Raw genomic sequence first — 19,691 nt, 5'->3', positions numbered from 1 at the left:
AGTAAATCTAAAAGTAATGCTAGTGACAATGTATGTTAGAATAGAAGTGGTTGCTTGGAAAGTGTTGCAAGAATGATTTTTACTTAGCATTTTAATGGGCATTTTTTCCTTTCTGGTGAAGTGATTTGTTGGAAAAAACCTGGTTAGTGACAGGAGAGCAGAGCATACTCTTGACTGTAGCAGCATGATGAAAGAATGCTCTGTTCATTTAGTCTGTTGTCAACACTGTGCATCAGGATTTGGTTACAACTGTTTGTACCCACTGTAATGAAAGTTGTAATTTAGTAGAGAAAAGCTACTATAATAACATTATATCAAGATGCATTCGTTGGAAAAATCAGCAAGACTAGAAAAAGCTGTTATAGAAGATTTTAGAAGATTGACTTAACAGCGTATTAACTGGAGATGATGTTCCTTGTAATTCTGTTGAATTGCAAAAATATAGTCTAATTTATTACTTAAAAGGGAATACTGTGCATGGCATAATGGTTGTGATAAATTGCATCTGATCATAACCTCTTAGACTTTTATACTATAAATATGACATTTATTCCAATCTCTTATTTGTGTTCCCAGTGTATACAGGTACTTTAGGTAAAAATGCAAGATAAGAAAGGCCTCTAGTGGAGCCAGACTCCATGTGAGCTGATGATAGAAAGCTTAAACTAGGTCATTTTAAATAAAAGAAATAAGAAACTATGTTAACAGTTTATATATGATTAATTGTTGTTGCAGATTGTGCAAAGAAGTAGTTGGCTCTCTACTTGAAAATTATCTTTATGAATCGGAAAAATTGTGGTTTTGGAAGTCAGTCAAAAAATTCGTCTATAACCCTACAGGAGTGATTTGCTTTTAGATTAATTATGGTTCTCAGTGTGGAAAGCTACATGATCTAATAGTATGTTTAGAGTTAAAAGTTATAGGGATTTTGAAACATAAGAAATATATTACTAAAATGAAAGGCTGAATACCTCTGAGGGTGACAATGTGCAGAAGTGAATTGCCAGCACTAAAAGTTGATAAAGACAGGACATAGATTAGGTTTACCTAGGAAAGGGTTGAGGAGAAAAGTGTATGTTAGACTGATAATGCTGTAGAATCAAAAAGTACCAGAGGTGCATTATTCTTAAAGATAATCTAGTATTTAGTAACAATAGCAAATTTTTGTACCAGTAACAAGAGCTGAAACAGAATAAATTTCATGTGTTTTGAAACCATGCATAAATAGAGTACAAAAGAAGCCTTATCTTGAACCTTTTTGTTGCTTTGATTATTGCTTGCTTTATCACTGTATGAACCTTTTTTTTCCTACAATCTTTTAAAGGAAAGCAAGTCTTGCGCTCATTAGAAAAATGATACATTTTTGTTCTGAGGCGCTGCTGAAAGAGGTTTGTGACTCTGATGCTGGCCACAACCTGCCCACAATACTGGTTGAGATAACAGCTACAGTGCTTGATCAGGAGGTAGGCAGAACTAAAATGTTATCCTTTATGAAACCAGTACAAAAAAAGGGAGTTATACTCATTGGTTCCATGTATTTGTTGATAACTAACCCTAAAACTTTCACAGTGTCCATCTGTGACCATTTGTGCAGTTCAGTGTGTAAAGTAACAAGATCTCCTTTGTTATTTTCTTTTCATCCCAATGTATTACAGGATGATGATGATGGCCATTTGTTAGCCTTGCAAATTATACGGGATTTAGTGGATAAAGGTGGTGATCTTTTTCTAGACCAACTGGCTAGACTTGGTGTAATTAGTAAAGTGTCAACTTTGGCGGGGCCATCATCTGATGATGAAAATGAAGAGGAATCTAAACCTGAGAAGGTAAGTGTCTGGAATTGATTTGCTTTATTTATTAGTGTCAAATTGACACTTCTAGTAAAATCTTCATTGTTACAAAAATGGCAGGGGAGTTAAGATATTAAATTAATACTTATTTTATACCACTGGTTTTAATGGTTTTCTTCTCTACCTTCATTTTCTGTTAGCATATTATTATCTGCTTAGCTTTCCTATTCATACGTCCTTGTGGCTAAGTTGTTCGGTGCTTGATTTTGTCTAGTGTTTGGAAAATGGCTGGTAAACAAAATGAATCCCTCCTGAAGTATTTGTGTCAGAAGTGTATCTCTTTCAATGTTCATGGATTAAATAATTCCAAATGTTTTAAATGTTATTATTAAATATATAAAAAAAGAAAATAATTTTCTGCTTAATGAAAACCTTAAGTGCATATTGAAGCTATTTATCAATTTCCAAGTCTTATTGCCAGTCAGATGAACTGAATGGATAACAAACTTCTTCTGTTACCAATTCAATTATATTTATAGCTAAAATCTTAAGTATGTAGTTAAACTTTTTTACTGTGAGGTTTGGCTTGTCTGGGGTTTCTTGGGGGAGGCACTGATTTTGTTTTTTAGTGATTAGATATTAAAAGTCATATGGACATCGTCCTACATAACCAATCATATCTGGCCCTGCCTGAGAAGAGGTTTGGACTAGATGGCTTTCGGAGGTTTCTTCCAACCTCAATGATTTTGTGATTCTTATCTTACAATTCAAGTTTTGAACAGAGGTGGATATCATAGGCAGTAGACTGTTGTTACTGTTGAGTAGATAAAGCTGTATGTAAAAGGAAATGTTTAAGAAGTATCTTATTCTATTAAAGGATACTTTCAAGGATATGTTTTACTGGCAGAAGTAGTATAGTTCCTACACTTTTGGTCCTAAAGAGAGAGCATCTCCTCCTTTTAAAAATGTCTGGGTTTTGTGTGTTGGGGTTTTTTTTGTTTGTTTGGGGTTTTTTTTCCCTTTTTTTTAATGGATTGGAGTTTTTTTGGTTCTTGTTTTTGCTTAATACAATATTGTTACAGGAGGATGAACCACAGGAGGATGCTAAAGAACTGCAGCAGGGTAAACCATACCACTGGAGAGACTGGTCAATCATTAGGGGAAGGGACTGCCTGTATATCTGGAGTGATGCTGCAGCCCTGGAGCTATCTAATGGTAGTAATGGATGGTTCAGATTTATCTTGGATGGGAAGCTGGCCACAATGTATTCCAGTGGGAGCCCTGAAGGAGGATCCGATAGCTCAGGTAGACTTTTTGCATTTCAAGTCCAAGTTAAGTTTTAAGACCGTTACATTTGTTTATATAATTTGATTTGAGCTATTTTGTTTTGCAGGAATTGGCTTACTAAATAGTAAAGGATGTAAACAGGTGGAAGGTGGTCAGTTAATTGTGATGCATTTTATCAGATAGCATGTGGCCATAACTTGACTTTCTTGGTGAATTGTGTTAAGTAAACATCTTGCCAGTAAAAGCGTATTAACTTTTTGTTTTGATTCTTCTCCATGTGTACTTAATTTTTTCACCCCAGTCATTAAAAGCACTTTGTAGTGGCCATCCCAGGAAAAGCAGGTTGAAATGGTGATTTGTTGTTTGCTTCTAGCTAGCAGAATGAATTTGCATGTGTTTGAAGACAAAGTAATGGAAAGTTTCTCATTGAGACTGGGAAACAAATTACAGTGTCTTAATTGTTTGTTGGAGAGAGGATAAGGGAACAGACCTTATGCACTGGCAATGCACAGGTGGTTCTGATTTTCTGTACAGAATACACAACTTGTTCTGGATGCAGAAACAACCCTCCTTTTATTGTTTCATCTTTTTTTGCAGCAGTTCATGCATTTATGAACCTGCAGACATAAAATGCTTTGCAATATTATGTTTTCAATGAGCCATTGAGTGAAAAAACAGAACATATTATGATTCAGGATGGAAATGAAGTGCTAATGACTTCATGCATCAAGTTTGGGGCAAGAAGACAAAATGCAATATAATATTTCTGATTATAATGCAGCTGGAAACCACTTAGAGATTTACTGGGGTTTTTTTGGTCAGAAAATGTCTTTGCATTCTTTTTAATAAGGCTAATGCTTTAAGAGGTAAAAAAATCTGTGTTGAGACACTTGTTTATCATACAATACAATTTAAAGGAGATTCATGAAGATTTTTTTTTTTTAATTCTCATAGTTCCTGGATGCCAAAGATTTTGGCTTTTGCTTCCAAATGGGCAAGGAGATGAGACTATTTCTGTATAAGATGAGTGAAATGGCAACAGCTCAGATGAATTTGGAGTGTAGAGAACTTGACAGAGAATAAGGCAGATTGAACATTAAGACGTTACTTCAAATCAGTCTTTTGAAAAATATTGAATAAATTTAATAAAATACCTAGTCTGAATATCATGAGGGAAAAGAGCTAAATGTAGGATTAAATGAGGCTTCTTGCAATATGTAGTCAAATAGACATCTACTAAGATTGCTGATGTTGCAGTGTAATTTGCCTGAACTTTAACCATGAGCTCTAAGCATGTGCAGCAGCCATTTTACTTAAAAAAAATTAATATTTGTTAACTAAAATGACTACAGTACAGTATAGACTCAGAATAGTATCTTTAAGTCCTGAACTGTACTATATGTTCTGCTGTCCTAAATCATTACTGATTAATCTTGTGGTATACTTTTTAGTAACTTCACAACTGGCAAGAATATAGAGGGTTGAGTAGTGAAATCTGTTAGTGTGTATTGCATGATGGAAGGTTGGGGTGGGAGGTCAAGTATATATACTGTGAACATTTTGGAAGGTCTGTACTCACCCCTCTCCACATTAACTCTATACTTGTTTTGTTTGAATTTTTAGAAAAAGATTCAATGCAAAAAATTGAAATTTAATGGTAATTCTGAAGCTTTAAATGAGTCTCAAAATTCTGTCCAAGGAAACCTGAAGTAATTCCCAAACATGTAGAAATCTAGTACTTCAGTGCAACATGCTATATAATAAATTTATTAAAATGTAATTACAGAAGTCTGAAAACATTTAATTAACAAAATTTTCATCTTGCATATCAAATCTCTATTTATTAAATCTGTGTATGCTAAGAAATTTAAGCAATAAAGAATGTTATGCCTCAAGTGCATATTTATTTTTGCATTGATTTGTATTATTAAAAAAGAGGCAGATTTAAAAAGCCTAGAGCTTGTCATTGCAGAAAAAGGCAAGCAGCAATAATCTTTAATGAGGTGTTTCCATTTGTACTTTAAATGGAATTTTTGAAAAGTTATGTACTTAGCCTTTTAATGATATTAATTATTTCTGAACACTGAAAACTCACTTTTGAGAATAGTTCTTGCTGGCCATTCTGAGACCCATTTTTCAAAGACTAAAAATTTATACTGAATTTCTTTGATCTTCCTATTATAGTTGTAATGATGAATGAATACATCTGGATTGCATCTTTCAGAAAGAGTTGCATGGTTGCATTGCAGCTGTGATGCGATCGTAGAATAAATCAATGTTGAAGTACAGAAATATACTACACTGATATTTAGGACACTTTAAGACCCTTAATTTCAAACTTAATTTTGCATTGAATGTACTCAGTTGTTTTTCTCTTGGGAAAAAAAATAAGCTACATAGTGATGGAAGCAGTTGTTGGAAAAAACCAAATTTGTTTCTTTTTAAATAGAAAGTAGGAGTGAGTTCCTTGAGAAGTTGCAGAGAGCTCGAAGCCAAGTAAAACCATCTACCACAAGCCAGCCAATTTTGTCAACACCAGGGCCAACTAAACTTACTGTAGGAAACTGGTCACTGACCTGTTTAAAAGAAGGAGAAATTGCTATTCACAATTCTGATGGTCAGCAAGCTACAATACTGAAAGAAGACCTGCCAGGCTTTGTGTTTGAATCCAACAGAGGAACAAAGCATTCATTTACAGCTGAAACTTCCTTGGGTAAGTATGTAGGTATGTGTTATGTGCAGGTAGGAACAAGCATATATGAGGCAGTTTTATTTGTTGCTTTTCATAGCAGTGAGAAAATACAACTTTTCTAAAATATATGTTGCAGGGTCAGAATTTGTGACCGGCTGGACAGGCAAAAGAGGAAGAAAGCTGAAATCTAAACTGGAGAAGACAAAGCAAAAGGTTTGTGAGCATCTGTAAATTTTATATTTAGAATATAATTTAGAATTGTAGTTTCCTTTTAGAGGATTATATCTCTGATTTCAGATAGATACAGTTTTTTGTGAGACTTGAAGGGGAAAACTTAAATCAGAACAAAACACTTCTTTGGGCGATATTATCCAACAGTCCTAGTAAACTTTTTGTTCCTTTAAAGGAAAATACATTTAAAAAAAAAAAAATAGGAAAATCCAATCTTCCTGACTTGCATTTGTGTAATTATTTAAGTTTTGTGGTTTGTTTTTTGTCTTTATGCTACAAGAAAAGATGTGACAACACAGTTGTGCCAGAGGCATAGAATACTTCTGTTCATCTAGGTACTAATTTCAGACTGGATATTGTGACAGGGTGCTGGAAGTGAACAGTCTGCATTGTTAAGAGTTGTGGTAGTGAAGCAAAATGAGTAAACCCACAAATTTGATAACTTTAAAATTCTTCTTTCTCCTCAAAATGAAGGGGAAAAAAGAGGAACTAAGAAGTCAAGTGTTAAGCACTTTACAGATAACCCACAAAATAACAGTACATTTTGTGATCCTCTTACGCCAAAGACTCAGGCTAATCTTTAGTCTTGGAACTGTCTTGCAGGTTCTAACAGTGCAGCCAATATATTCTGTACCTTGTATCTGCAGCATTTAAGGGACATATATCTTAGGAAATGTGACACTAAATTAAAAGTTGAAATACTGTGTGTGAATGATAATAGGTGGGATGATAAAAGAAAGGCAGAGCTCTCTTATACCTAAGATTGCACTGTGTAGTTCTGAAGCTTGTGTAATGTATTATTGTAGCATGTAGAGTGATAATCCAAAGGAAAGATTTTTGGGGAAGTTTCTTACAAAAGGAAGATGTTGTTTAATAAGAACTCATTTAATCTGTATCTTGTGTGAACCGTACACTGTAGAAAGAATAATTCATACTATAAGAGGTTGTATGGGGATTTTGTGTGAATTGGTTTAAGGAATGTAGATAAAGCATTCAGAAACCATATTAAATCTGCTTAATTTTACATTTAAAAAGATTATGTGACCCATGATACAGTTCTAAAAGAAAGATTGATAGATTGAGAATCATAACTTTTCTTATTACCCATTATGCTTTCACTTAGTACATAATGGTAAATTTAATTTCTGTCAATAAGATTTTGTATATTTCCATTTATTTCTCCTGTTCCTTTTTCCTTCCACAACCTTTGCTATTTCATGATGCACATAGGTTTTTATTCTTCCCTATTTGTCTGCCTGTTACGGACTTGCTAAAAAAAAATAAAAAATAAAAATGGCCAGGGTTGGAGTATCTGGGAGTATAGTAACAGTCTCATTACAGGAAGGTTTGATTTCTGATTATCAAAATCCATTTGTAGGTACGCACCATGGCAAGAGATTTATATGATGATCATTTTAAAGCAGTTGAAAGTATGCCTCGAGGAGTAGTTGTAACACTGAGGAACATAGCAACCCAGTTAGAGTCTGCATGGGAACTTCATGCAAACAGGCAGGTATGTGTATCTCCTTTAATTTTAATGTGTGACATCAGTGAAATCAGATAATGCTTAGACCAGTCTGTCATGATGGGAAGAAGAGTCACAGCATGTCAAAAGGAGGGTTTTGATGCATGTATTACCTAGTTTGGTACATCCCTAGGATGTTATTTTTTAACTGAAGCAAGTGGACAGATTACTATGTTTCACAATAATCATCTTTTTGTCTTTCAGTGCATTGAGGGAGAAAATACTTGGAGAGATTTAATGAAGACTGCTCTGGAGAACTTAATTGTACTGTTGAAGGATGAGAATACTATTTCTCCATATGAAATGTGCAGTAGTGGCTTAGTTCAATCACTTTTGACAGTTTTAAACAATGTGAGTTTATGGACATAAGTGTTTAAAGAAAAACTTCCTAAAAAAATGAAATTAAGCCATGTGCCATAGTTTAAAAAGTCTGTTATATATCTGTCTTTTTCTGTCATAGTGAAAATTGGGCAGACTTGCTCCAGTTACTGGTCTACCTATTGGACATAAGCTGTCACAATATATTACTTAAGTATGAGTAATGAGCCTTTAAAAATCTATAAATCAACTCTGTTCAGGTCTAGTGGCTGATGATTAGCTTTTCACATACAGACTTTAAATTGGGATTTCAGTGAGACTACATAGATATTTTTGCCTGTATAAAAACTAAATAAATTATGTTAAATGTAACTTTTTTTTTTCCTCTTAGAATGTTGATTTGGATGTGAAACAAGACTGTAGTCAACTGGTAGAGAGGATAAACGTTTTCAAAACAGCATTCAGTGAAAATGAGGATGATGAAAGGTAAAAATAATACCAAACCAAGAAAATACTCTTTGAAATTGTGAAGCAGTATGGTATGTTTAAAAAAATTTAAAGACAAAGTAGCAATTGAAAATTTTTATCTCTAAGAGTCAACCTATAGAACACTGTGCTGTAACCATGTGACTAGAACAGCTACTGTCAGTAGAAATAGCCTGCTGAGATACTTTCCTCAGCTGGATCCCTTTCTGAGATACTGTAGAATTTTTTTCTGTTTTAAGGTCACATAGTAACTGTTCTCTTTCACAGTCGTCCAGCTGTTGCCTTGATTCGGAAATTGATAGCAGTGTTAGAATCCATTGAACGTCTACCTCTCCACTTGTATGATACACCAGGGTCTACGTATAATCTCCAGGTAAATACAGTGATAACAGCGTATCACACTGAGTGGTGCACAACTGAAGGTTGTATGTCACACACCTTGCTGCAAGAATCATGTTCTTGTAGATGTGGATAGAATTAGGTAAAGAACAACCAAATTTTGGTATCTATTTCCTCTAACACTTAAATGCATGGCTATTCCTCTACTGTCACTTCAACACTGGGAAGTAAATGTTGCTTGAAGAGATTATGTGTTTGTTCTTCTGTCTTTTGATATTGTTGTCTTTATATAGGAACATGCCCTCTGGTTAAAGGCCATGTTACTTTGATTACAATTATTAGTAAGAACGAAGGGATAGGCTTTAAAGGGTCCTGTCTACGGCTCTGTGTTCAATTGGTAATACAAGATGCCTCCAGGCTCAGATGCTTCTTATACAGGAAACTTGGCAGTTTGACTATAAATATTACTTGTTTTTTCCCAGTTTGTGTGGAGTCTTAATTTTTTCTATTTGAAAGCACAGTTCAGGATTTTGCAACATTGGTAGGGAAGTATAAATACTTCCGTTTTCATGTTAAATTCTAGGAAATAGTTGAAAAATTTGCAAAACCACTGTTGCTGTTCAATATTTTTGAAAATAGTTTTCTGTTTCTATATTATTGTATTTGCTAGTCAACAAATGAAAGCTATGAAAACATAGAAAAAGTGAGAAAATGTCAGCTGAGTGTGTAATTAACTTACACATTGTCATAGTAAAGAATTGTTTGCTTGAAATTGAAATTGAAAAAAGGTAGTACTAGGAAATTACATTTTAAAGCATTTCATTAGGTTATAGTGCTTAAGTTAGAGCAACAAAGATACTTGATAGGCCACTAAAACAGTTGTAGTGAAATACACTGTTTTTATTAAAATTCCAAAATTTAAACAGAAAAGCCCATATTAATGTTTAGCTGTTCTTTCAGATACTGACAAGGCGCTTGAGGTTTCGTTTGGAACGTGCCTCGGGGGAGACGTCTTTAATAGATCGAACTGGTAGAATGCTAAAGATGGAGCCATTGGCAACTGTTGAGTCCCTAGAACAGTATCTCCTGAAAATGGTGAGCTGCATACCACACATGGAGTTCACAGAGAATAGTTATATTCTGCTTCTTTAATATTTGGTTTCTTTTCTTTCATATGTAGGTAGCAAAGCAATGGTACGACTTTGATAGGGCTTCATTTGTTTTTGTACGAAAACTGCGAGAAGGCCAGACATTTGTGTTCAGGCATCAACATGATTTTGATGAAAATGGGATTATTTACTGGATTGGAACGAATGCAAAGTGAGTTTTTCAAAGCTAGGTATTTTAAAGTCAGACACAATAAACTATAATCCATGAGGCAGGATGGGGACAAAGAATTAATAATGAAATTAAATCTGTTATTTTCTTAGAAGTGGAAGGTATCTTTTAATCAATAGAATTACATTTCTTTTGGATCTGCTTGAATAATGGAAAAATATGAATCACTTGTGTTGAGAATTTGTTTCTATGCTTCCCTAAGAAGATGAAGGAGTTGGGAGGTTTGGGTCTTTGTTTTTGCTTGCCATGGTTCTGTTTGATTTTGTTGGTTTGGGTTTGGTTTTTTCTAACCTTTGCTACAGTGTTTTAAAAAACGCAAACGAAGTGTTGTTTGGAACATATCTAAAGTTGTCTAATTATCTAAAATTATATTCAGTTATGTTCAAAATATATTGAATGCAATTAAAAAATGTCAAATGTTGCTGAAACCAGTTTTTTTTAATTTAAGTAATAATTGAACGGTATATTTCTCATTTTAAATACAGAACTGCATATGAGTGGGTAAATCCAGCAGCCTATGGATTAGTAGTGGTTACATCCTCAGAAGGAAGAAATCTGCCTTATGGTCGTTTGGAAGACATCCTGAGCCGTGACAGTTCAGCTCTCAATTGTCACACTAATGATGATAAGAATGCTTGGTTTGCCATAGATCTTGGCCTTTGGGTTATACCATCAGCCTACACATTACGCCATGCTCGAGGTTATGGACGATCTGCTCTGAGAAATTGGGTTTTCCAGGTATCTAAGGATGGACAGAACTGGACTACTTTGTATACTCATGTTGATGACTGTAGTCTCAATGAACCAGGGTATGTCAGTGTATTTTATCACTTTTCATAAAACTGAAACTTTAAAAATGTATTTGACTGTAGACTAAATTAGTGTGTACTGTGGTTGTAATAATGTATCTAACTAAAGAGGTAAGTGATACAAATTGTCAAGGATGGGCTGGAGAAGAAGTGATAGATAGGTTCTCTGTGTGATTTACATAATGGTATTTGTGCTTTTCCATCATCGTAAATTTTGTGCTTTGTTTTTTGACAAAATCATAACACCAACACTCATCCAAAGTTTGCCCTGGTGCTAATAGGTTTATATACCTTGTAATATGCATACGTGATCGGCGTTATGGTTTTCTTTGCTTTGGTACTAAGGTTTCTTGGTTTTGCTTTTTTTTTTTCCTGTTACCTACCATCACCGCTTTCTAATAAACTTAAAGATCTACAGCAACATGGCCTTTAGACCCTCCAAAAGATGAGAAACAAGGTTGGAGACATGTTAGAATAAAACAGATGGGAAAGAATGCCAGTGGACAAACACACTACCTCTCCCTGTCTGGATTTGAACTTTATGGCACAGTGAATGGAGTATGTGAAGATCAGCTGGGTAAGAAAAAGAACACGTATATTCTATTTGCTCTTTTAAAATGCTGATGAGCATAGAATATAAAAATCAGTGTGAAAAAGGAGGTTAACTTTTGCAGTTGAACTTGCTTAGAAATAAGCTCAGAATTATTCCCCCATTCAATATTTTAAAGTCTTTTCAATTTACATTTCTTGTAGGAAAAGCTGCTAAAGAAGCTGAAGCAAATCTGAGAAGGCAGCGACGTCTGGTCCGTTCTCAGGTGTTAAAATACATGGTTCCAGGAGCTCGTGTGATCAGAGGAATTGATTGGAAATGGAGAGATCAGGATGGAAGCCCGCAGGGTGAAGGCACTGTTACAGGAGAACTGCATAATGGTGAGCATGAATTGCCTGAATTTATAAATGTCTGTTGCATGATTACATCATGCAGAATGGTAGCATGAAAGTACTGCCTTTGTAATGCCTTGATAAAGTTGATAAAAGTTTAAGTACTTTGGAGGGAAGGAGCTTAAAATACTACAGCTGTTGGGGTCCACTTGTGAAATTCAATTTGAGTGCATGAAAAAAATTCTTGCTGTAAATGAAACTTTTATATAGCTTTAGTTAATTAAAATATTAAAGTGTTATTCAAATATGAAACTGTTACTTAGACATCTGTTAAAACCTATATGAAGGTGAGTGATGCAAACTGATAAAATAAGCTTTGGGCCTGCAAAATCTATAATTACCTTCCTCATTTCTTCTAGCTGAGCATTTGCAATATTTTTCTTGACTTTTGTTGTATCCTGTACCTTTCCTATCTTGCTAGCTTCTTTGGGATCAAGTTTTGTTTTTTCAGTTAAGGCATGAAAATTTATTAACTTATGGAGCAAAATAAAAACCTGCAACAGGCAGGGAAGTCAGTACTCAGGAAGTTAAATTATTGAAGAGGCTCCAGGAGAGGTGGTGATCTTGTCATCTGAATATGCTTTCCACCATTTCCCTTCTCTTCCCCCTCTTCTGAGGTATTCAAGGCTTGCCTTGTTTCTGAAGTGCCTTCAGCCACTTTTAGGTTCATTTTTAGCTAGACTTTAAAGTTTCTTCTAGTTTGAGTTGTCAGTTCTTGAACACGGAGAAATCTCCAAAGTACAATCCTTTAAAATGTTTTGAAACTGAACTTCATTTAAGCTGTTCAGCACAGCTTGTGGGGAAGTCTTCCATCATCCATATATTTTTCATATCAGATGCAACAGTATCCATAGCTACTTAATAACTTCAAGGACTTTAGGTATTATTGGTGAGTAATATCAAATAGTGATGCCAAACCATCTCATTCCTGTCACAGTTTTCTTTCATATAGAATTCTGAAAATAGTATCTGTTTTACTTTTTTGGTTGTTGTTCACAAGCATAGATAAATGTTGAGTTGTTTTAGGCCTGTAATGATGGAGCAGTACAATTTTGAGTACATAATATGTACTTAAAACTTGTTTAGATTTAAAACTGCTTGTAACTAATATTTTAGGGAAAGAAACTATACAAAACAAAACCAGTTATTTAGTTATGCTTTGAAAAAAATATCTGGATCAGATATTCATAAAGGGGAAAAAATATACTGTTGAACTACAGTATGGAGCTTTTTTGTTGTATTTGATAAAAAAGGCAAATAAATCATAGAAGAAAAAAAATCAGATTTGCTTCACAAGTTTACCCTTCAGAGGTTTAGTGACATGAAGCTACTCAACTATAATTGTGAAAAAGGAATAAAATCATACAAAAATAACATGATTTAAACTTGCGCATTTGGGAATGAGATGTCTACTTATCAAATCTGAAAACTTGGTCCATTTTTAACTACTTTTCCTGCAGAGTGATATTTGTAAATAGCAGATTGCCTGTGAACATCTGTTTCAGTCTAGGAGTGGTGATTTTCGGGTAGTTGAAAGCTGAAGGTGCACATGACAGTAATAAGAAGAATACTTTACTTGATATTAGCTCTTCTCTGTTTTAATGAAGAAAAATAAGTGTGTATCTGGACCTGATACTTGTTTTGACTTTGTCTGAGATTGCAGAAGATTACTAAACTTTAGAGATTTCATTTTTGGATGGAATGTGTATCAGTTAAAGTAGTTACACCAACATTTGTTGCAGTTAAGGTACAGTGAGAAATATTAGAAGGAATTTTTTAGGTGACTCTTAGATTGTGGTACATATTTAGACAAGTAAAAATAAATCATTTTGCCCCCATTTCTGTCCTAGTTAGCTAAATTTTGTATGTTACCCTCATTATTGCAGACTTATTATATTTAGCTGTTAAAGATTTTTGCTACTCAAAATAATAAAGGAGCTGAAGAGTATCATCTCCTTGGAGTCTTGTTCTCATCCCAGGGTAGTTTTTTCCTATGAAACGTATTCTCTTTGCAACCCTGAAATTCTACTTGATGCAGCCCTTACCTGATTGCCATAAGATTTTTTTGTGAATGAGGAATGTTCAAGTATGTGTAAATTACCGAACTAAAAAGCTGTGTATCACTAAATTAGTTCTTTTAATTTAAGTAGTCTCAAACAAAGCAGTTTCATGACATGTCTTCTGTTGGGTATTATGCTTATCCACAAGCATCCAACAAAGTAAAATGTTATTGAATGTCCTGGTAATAATTACAGCTTCTTGACAGATGCTAGTAAAGTTATGATGCATTTTAATATACATTTTTGTTATTAAAAAATCCAATTTTGATAGATGCTAATAAAATTTGGTGAGATTCTGGTAGGTCAGATTCCTTCCTGAAGGAAACTTTATTTTTGGCTGGATTCTGTGACCCTGAAGATTAAGGCGGCAAGAGCAGCCTCTAAATTGACGTTATGAGATACTAAGGTTTAGATTTAAACACTTCCTTTTTAATTGGCGTTAAGGGTTACTTAGTGGTTTCATTAATTCAGACATACAGCCCTTGTGAGAAGCTGATCCCACATTGTGGAGCTACTGTCTGACACGCCTCCTGTCTGCTTTCTGCTGGATCTCACAAACTCCTGTCCCTTTCCAGGCTGGATTGATGTCACCTGGGATGCTGGTGGCTCTAACTCTTACCGTATGGGCGCAGAAGGAAAGTTTGACCTCAAGCTTGCACCAGGGTACGACCCTGATTCAGCGGCATCACCCAAACCTGTTTCATCCACTGTTTCAGGCACAACGCAGTCATGGAGCAGCTTGGTGAAAAACAACTGTCCAGACAAGACGACTGCTGCTGCAGGCTCCTCAAGTAGAAAAGGAAGCAGCAGTTCTGTGTGTAGCGTGGCAAGTAGCAGCGACATCAGCTTGGGTTCGACCAAAATGGAGCGGAGATCAGAAAGTGTACTGGAACAAAATATAGTTTCAGGCACTGACGTCCATGAACCAATTGTTGTTCTGTCTTCCGCTGATAGTGTGCCTCAGGCTGACATAGGGTCATCCTCCAGTGCGAGCACCAGCACCTTAACAGCGGACATGGGAAACGAAAATGCAGAGAGGAAGTTAGGTCCTGAGAACTCAATACGTACTCCTGGGGAGTCCAGTGCTATATCCATGGGAATTGTTAGCGTAAGCTCCCCTGATGTGAGTTCAGTCTCTGAACTGACTAATAAAGAAGCAGCTTCCCAACGACCCCTAAGCTCGTCAGCGAGTAACAGACTTTCAGTCAGTTCTTTGTTGGCTGCTGGGGCACCCATGAGCTCCAGTGCAAGTGTTCCGAACTTATCATCTCGGGAAACTTCTAGCCTGGAGTCCTTTGTACGAAGGGTGGCGAACATAGCACGTACCAACGCCACAAACAATATGAATTTAAGCCGGAGTAGCAGCGATAACAATACTAATACTTTGGGAAGAAATGTTGTGAGTACTGCAAGTAAGTAAACTTTTTATTTTTAGTTGAGGATTTTTTTGTTTCTTTGACTTTTGTTACACTTGAGTTTGGATTGTGTTGGCCTGATGGAGAAAAGTACTTGACCTTGTGTGTACCTGTAGAACTCATGAAGGACTCACAGAATTTCTGTCAGTTGAGGTGTTAATATTGCCCTGTGATGTCAGATCACAGGTACCCGTCAAATGGAAAGAAAATTGAAATTGATGTCGATGATGTTTAAGGAGAGAGTATGGTTTAGACCAAGAGGATGCAAGTCTAGCAATAGTAGCTAATGTTAGGTACTTACTTAGGCTTTCTGATCTGTGTAGATTTTGCATATTTCTATTACTTTGACATTTTCCTCAGGAAGGGCAGTTTGTGCATATTGTGAAGTATCTGAGCATAGGAGCTAAGAACACAATACAAAGGAAAAAGAACTACAGTACAGTGAAATGTTAGCAGATTCTTGATTCTGTCAAGCTGCATAACAATCTGATCTAATACTGAGTGTGTTTTCTAGAGATAGTAGGGTCATTGAGGCTTAGATTAGGTGAACTGTTCAGGCATATTAAATGTGAGAAAGTTTGTAATTAGCCGTGTTTTAAATGACATTATGTACATGCTTTAACTTTTGCATGTTCTCAGATTATAAGTAGGAGCAAAGCATTAGCAAGGTAAGTTGTAAACCTGCTTGTTTTGAGCACGCTCCCATCAAAGTTGTTACTTGATAGCTATTTTGTTCACTGATGGTGTTAGTATTTTAAAGAGAGACCTGCATTTCATGGGGTAGGCAAGTTAGAAGAAGTGAAATTACCCAAGCTAGAAAAAAAGATATTATTGCTCTCTACAACTATCTGAAAGGAGGTTGTAATGAGGTGGGGGGCAGCCTCTTTTCGCAGGTAGGAAGTGACAGGGGAGGTTTAGGTTAGATACTAGGAAACATTTTTTCATTGAAAGGTGGTCAAGCACTGGAATGGGTGGCTCAGGGAAGTAGAATCACCATCCCTGAAAGTGTTCAAAAGTCGTGTAGAAGTGGCATCTAGGACCATGGTTTAGCAGTGAACATGGCAGTGCTGGGCTAACATCTGAACTCACTCTTTGAGGTCTCTTCCAACCTTAGCAATTCAATGACTCTATGCTTCCTTATTTAGAAATGTGGTGTTTGCTTTTAGCATTTTAAAATATTTTAAAATACTGAATGTTTTCTTTTTTTGACAGGGAGATTTTTTTTTAACGTATTCTTACATTCATGTTGTGATACTGGGGATGGGGGTGAAGTCTTTTGCAACTTGCAATGAAAATATAAATAAGATACTCAAAGAAAGCATTCCAGTAATTGATATAGACAGATAGTGGCTCTGGATCTGAAGTAGTTTTGTTTTGAGGGTAGAGAAAAGAGACCACCTTTGAAAAACATGGTAAAATACTTCAACAGCATACTTAACATTTCATGAATGTTGGATACTATACACTGCAAAAACTAGAAATAAGAATGGGGCAACTTAAAAATTCTGTGATAAAAATAGTCATACATTATATTATCCTTCATGTAGGAATTATTTTGGTTTATACTTTTTATATGAAGAGAAACTGTAAATGGTAACTCATGTTCCTGAAAGAGATCAGAGACTAAATTTGAGCGATCTCACCAGAGTTCAATGAAAGCATTGTAAAAAGCTTGATTTTTTTAAAAAAAAAAATGTTTTTTTTGGGTTTTTTAGCCTGTTCAGGTTAAAAAAATCTAACCAACCAAACCAAACAAAAACCCCTTATTGTCAAACAAGCCACCCTCAACAACCCAACACCTCAAAAGTCAAGACTGAAATGATCATTAGTGAGATAAGTATTTTTGGACTTTCTGTACAGGTTGCATAGAAAACATCAGTATTTTCCAGAAGCTAAGTGGTTTCTAGAGTAGCCAATTTCTATTTGCTCTTGAATTCAGAGCAAATGAAATGCTGATGCTTAATGGTTTTTTTTGTTTACTGTAACAGCAAAGAGTTTGCTGTTATTAATTAGCAGAGGATGAAAGATGTGGATACTGAACAAGCTCTTGAACAACAAAAGAAAAACTCTTTGGTTTTTCTTTTCCATGCTTTCATAGAGAAGAACACAAGCTTATTAACAACCCTAAATTTAAACTTTGCACTTTCCCGCACTGTTATACTGCTATTTCACACCTCCTCTGCATTGTTATATTTTTGTTTGCAAAATTTTAGCTATATTCTTAAGGGGCAGGGATCAATGTAGTAAGTATATGTAACAGAGAAGGAAAGCAGAGACAGTAACATTTGTTTTTTGCAAGCTACCAAATTCACTTGGGGAAAAAAGCTTTGTTAGATCCTTCTTTCAGGGTAGTAACCTTTGCAAACTTTGGTAGTAGTAATATGAAATGCAGAGATTTTTATTTTTTTAAAGAAAGCAATTTATCAGTTTTCAGTTTCATTAAAAAATGAAAATTTTTCTTTTATAACTGAAAAACTTGCATTTGATAAAGTTCAGAAAAAGTAGATTGAAAAACTTAAGACAAATTCTTACTGTAGATGATCCCTCACTTTTTCCCTCCAAACTTGTGATTAGTCTTCTTGTTTAAAGACAAGAACATGTGAGAGCATGTTTTGCAGACTGGGCTATAAATGTATAGTTGCACATAGGTATAACTTAAACTCAGTTATGTACACTATCTGAAGTTATTTCTGTTGAGTCTACAGTGAATTCAGTTTTGTTTCAGTTTTTCACTAAAATGCATTTACTGTTTTATTTGAATGTATAGTAAGGTAACTTTTTAGTTGTTGCTTGCTTATTCTGAAAATTGTAAATCAACCAACATTATTATAATTTAATAATCCAAACATAAAATGTGTTTCACAGTAGTGTCAATTCAGGCTTGTTGACTGTGATAAACATATATTTTAGTAGTTATGTAAAAAATAACAAGTCAGAGCTGATTTAAGAACCTTAGAAAAATGCACAATAATCACAAGTTTCACATTTGTTTTGGTATGTTCTGTTCCCAATTCACTTGTTTTGCACTATATGATAATGTAATTTAGATGTTAAATATCATTTTAGGCTTAAGACAGATCACAGTGTTGGAGTAAGAGATTTCAGAAATTCTTTACATATGTTGAAAATGAAATTACTTAATTTCAGATTTATAGTGGGATTTGGGGGATTTGTTTGATAAAATTACTTATTTTGAATGTTTGCAAGGGAATAAGCTCAGAAGTGGGCATCTGTATTGTAAGGTGCACTTTTGCATTGGGAAACCCTTCCCCTTTATAGTCTGTTGTTCTTTATTATAAAATAACACACTGATAATTTTTCAACCCCAAATATATTTTTCAACACAGGAGTCATGCATGTAAGTTGTACTCTTCAAGTCATCAAATCATTTATTTTATCTTACCATATCTTTATCTATAGCTTCTCCTCTTATGGGTGCCCAAAGTTTTCCTAATCTGACTACAACTGGTACCACATCAACAGTGACCATGTCTACATCCAGTGTTACTAGCAGCAGCAATGTAGCTACAGCAACTACAGTTTTATCTGTTGGTCAGTCGCTTAGTAATACTCTAACTACTAGCCTAACATCAACATCTAGTGAGAGCGATACAGGGCAGGAGGCAGAATATTCTTTATATGGTAAGTTTCATTTTTAAATGAACATAAGCATTAGACTTCCCATTAATGACTTTTCCTTTTATTCCATTGTTATGATTTTCTCATATAGTAGTTTATTTACTGAAAAGTATTTGAAAGTTGAGCTGTTCATATGTTGCTAGTTCTGTAAGGCAGTAAGTAAAAAAATGTTAAAGTAGTGGTATTTCCTTATGTTTTCAAATATTTATTTTCAGCAGCTTCTATCCCATACTACTATTATTTATGATATAGTTTATCTAAGCACTTTAATATTTTCCATCATCAAGTTTAGTTCCTAATGTAGTTTGCATATGTACTTCTAATTACAATCAAAGTGTTATTTTTTGTTGTGTTGTATAGGCATGCTACATGCACAGTCTGATGTACCTTGTATTACTCTGAAAAGCATCCCCCATTAGGCACATTGTACCCTTAAAATAGCTTCCAGGTATCTCAGTACCATAATAATAATTACAAAACATTGGAAAAAACACAAAAATTGACAGAAAGAATGAAATTACATGATTTGACAAACTGATGCAGAGTTGTGTGGTGGGTGCCTTAGAACCAGACTTCAGGACAGAGGTTACTTGAGGCATATGAATACAGTGAAAGAAGATTTAGATAATTTGGTCAGTAATACCTAGGAATTGAGGTGATAAAATGAAGTCAATAAAAACCTGGGTTGGATATGAGAAAATACTTCCTAAGGTGAAGTTTATTGAATTGTGAGATATTCTTGAAAGAAAGATACTTGATTTATTTAAAATATTGTTGGATTAAGATTGTGTTCTATTTTGTCACCTATTGAAATTGCTTG

At 34.8% G+C, this 19,691-nt stretch overlaps 1 protein-coding gene across 13 annotated transcripts in view; it reads left to right on the top strand.

The window, feature by feature from the left end:
- Positions 1-19,691, top strand: part of HECTD1 (HECT domain E3 ubiquitin protein ligase 1) — a 65,436-nt gene that overhangs the window by 28,080 nt on the left and 17,665 nt on the right. For 4 of the 13 annotated variants that reach the window (XM_033515195.1, XM_015629803.3, XM_015629802.3 and 1 more), the window contains 15 exons: positions 1,325-1,826; positions 2,873-3,095; positions 5,527-5,790; positions 5,906-5,982; positions 7,379-7,513; positions 7,730-7,876; positions 8,235-8,329; positions 8,597-8,702; positions 9,629-9,763; positions 9,849-9,988; positions 10,492-10,815; positions 11,226-11,392; positions 11,569-11,745; positions 14,393-15,229; positions 18,653-18,874. In XM_033515195.1, the coding sequence (XP_033371086.1) occupies positions 1,325-1,826; positions 2,873-3,095; positions 5,527-5,790; positions 5,906-5,982; positions 7,379-7,513; positions 7,730-7,876; positions 8,235-8,329; positions 8,597-8,702; positions 9,629-9,763; positions 9,849-9,988; positions 10,492-10,815; positions 11,226-11,392; positions 11,569-11,745; positions 14,393-15,229; positions 18,653-18,874 (3,551 nt within the window). Of the gene's footprint in view, positions 1-1,324; positions 1,827-2,872; positions 3,096-5,526; positions 5,803-5,905; positions 5,983-7,378; positions 7,514-7,729; positions 7,877-8,234; positions 8,330-8,596; positions 8,703-9,628; positions 9,764-9,848; positions 9,989-10,491; positions 10,816-11,225; positions 11,393-11,568; positions 11,746-14,392; positions 15,230-18,652; positions 18,875-19,691 lie in introns of all 13 variants that reach the window. The other 9 variants (XM_033515197.1, XM_033515196.1, XM_033515202.1 and 6 more) reach the window with 5 other exon arrangements.

This window comes from Parus major, chromosome 5 (assembly GCF_001522545.3).
Source record: "Parus major isolate Abel chromosome 5, Parus_major1.1, whole genome shotgun sequence".
Taxonomy (NCBI): Eukaryota; Metazoa; Chordata; class Aves; order Passeriformes; family Paridae; genus Parus; species Parus major.
The sequence above is the reverse complement of the archived record's forward strand: the minus strand, read 5'-3'. Positions and strand labels throughout refer to the sequence as shown.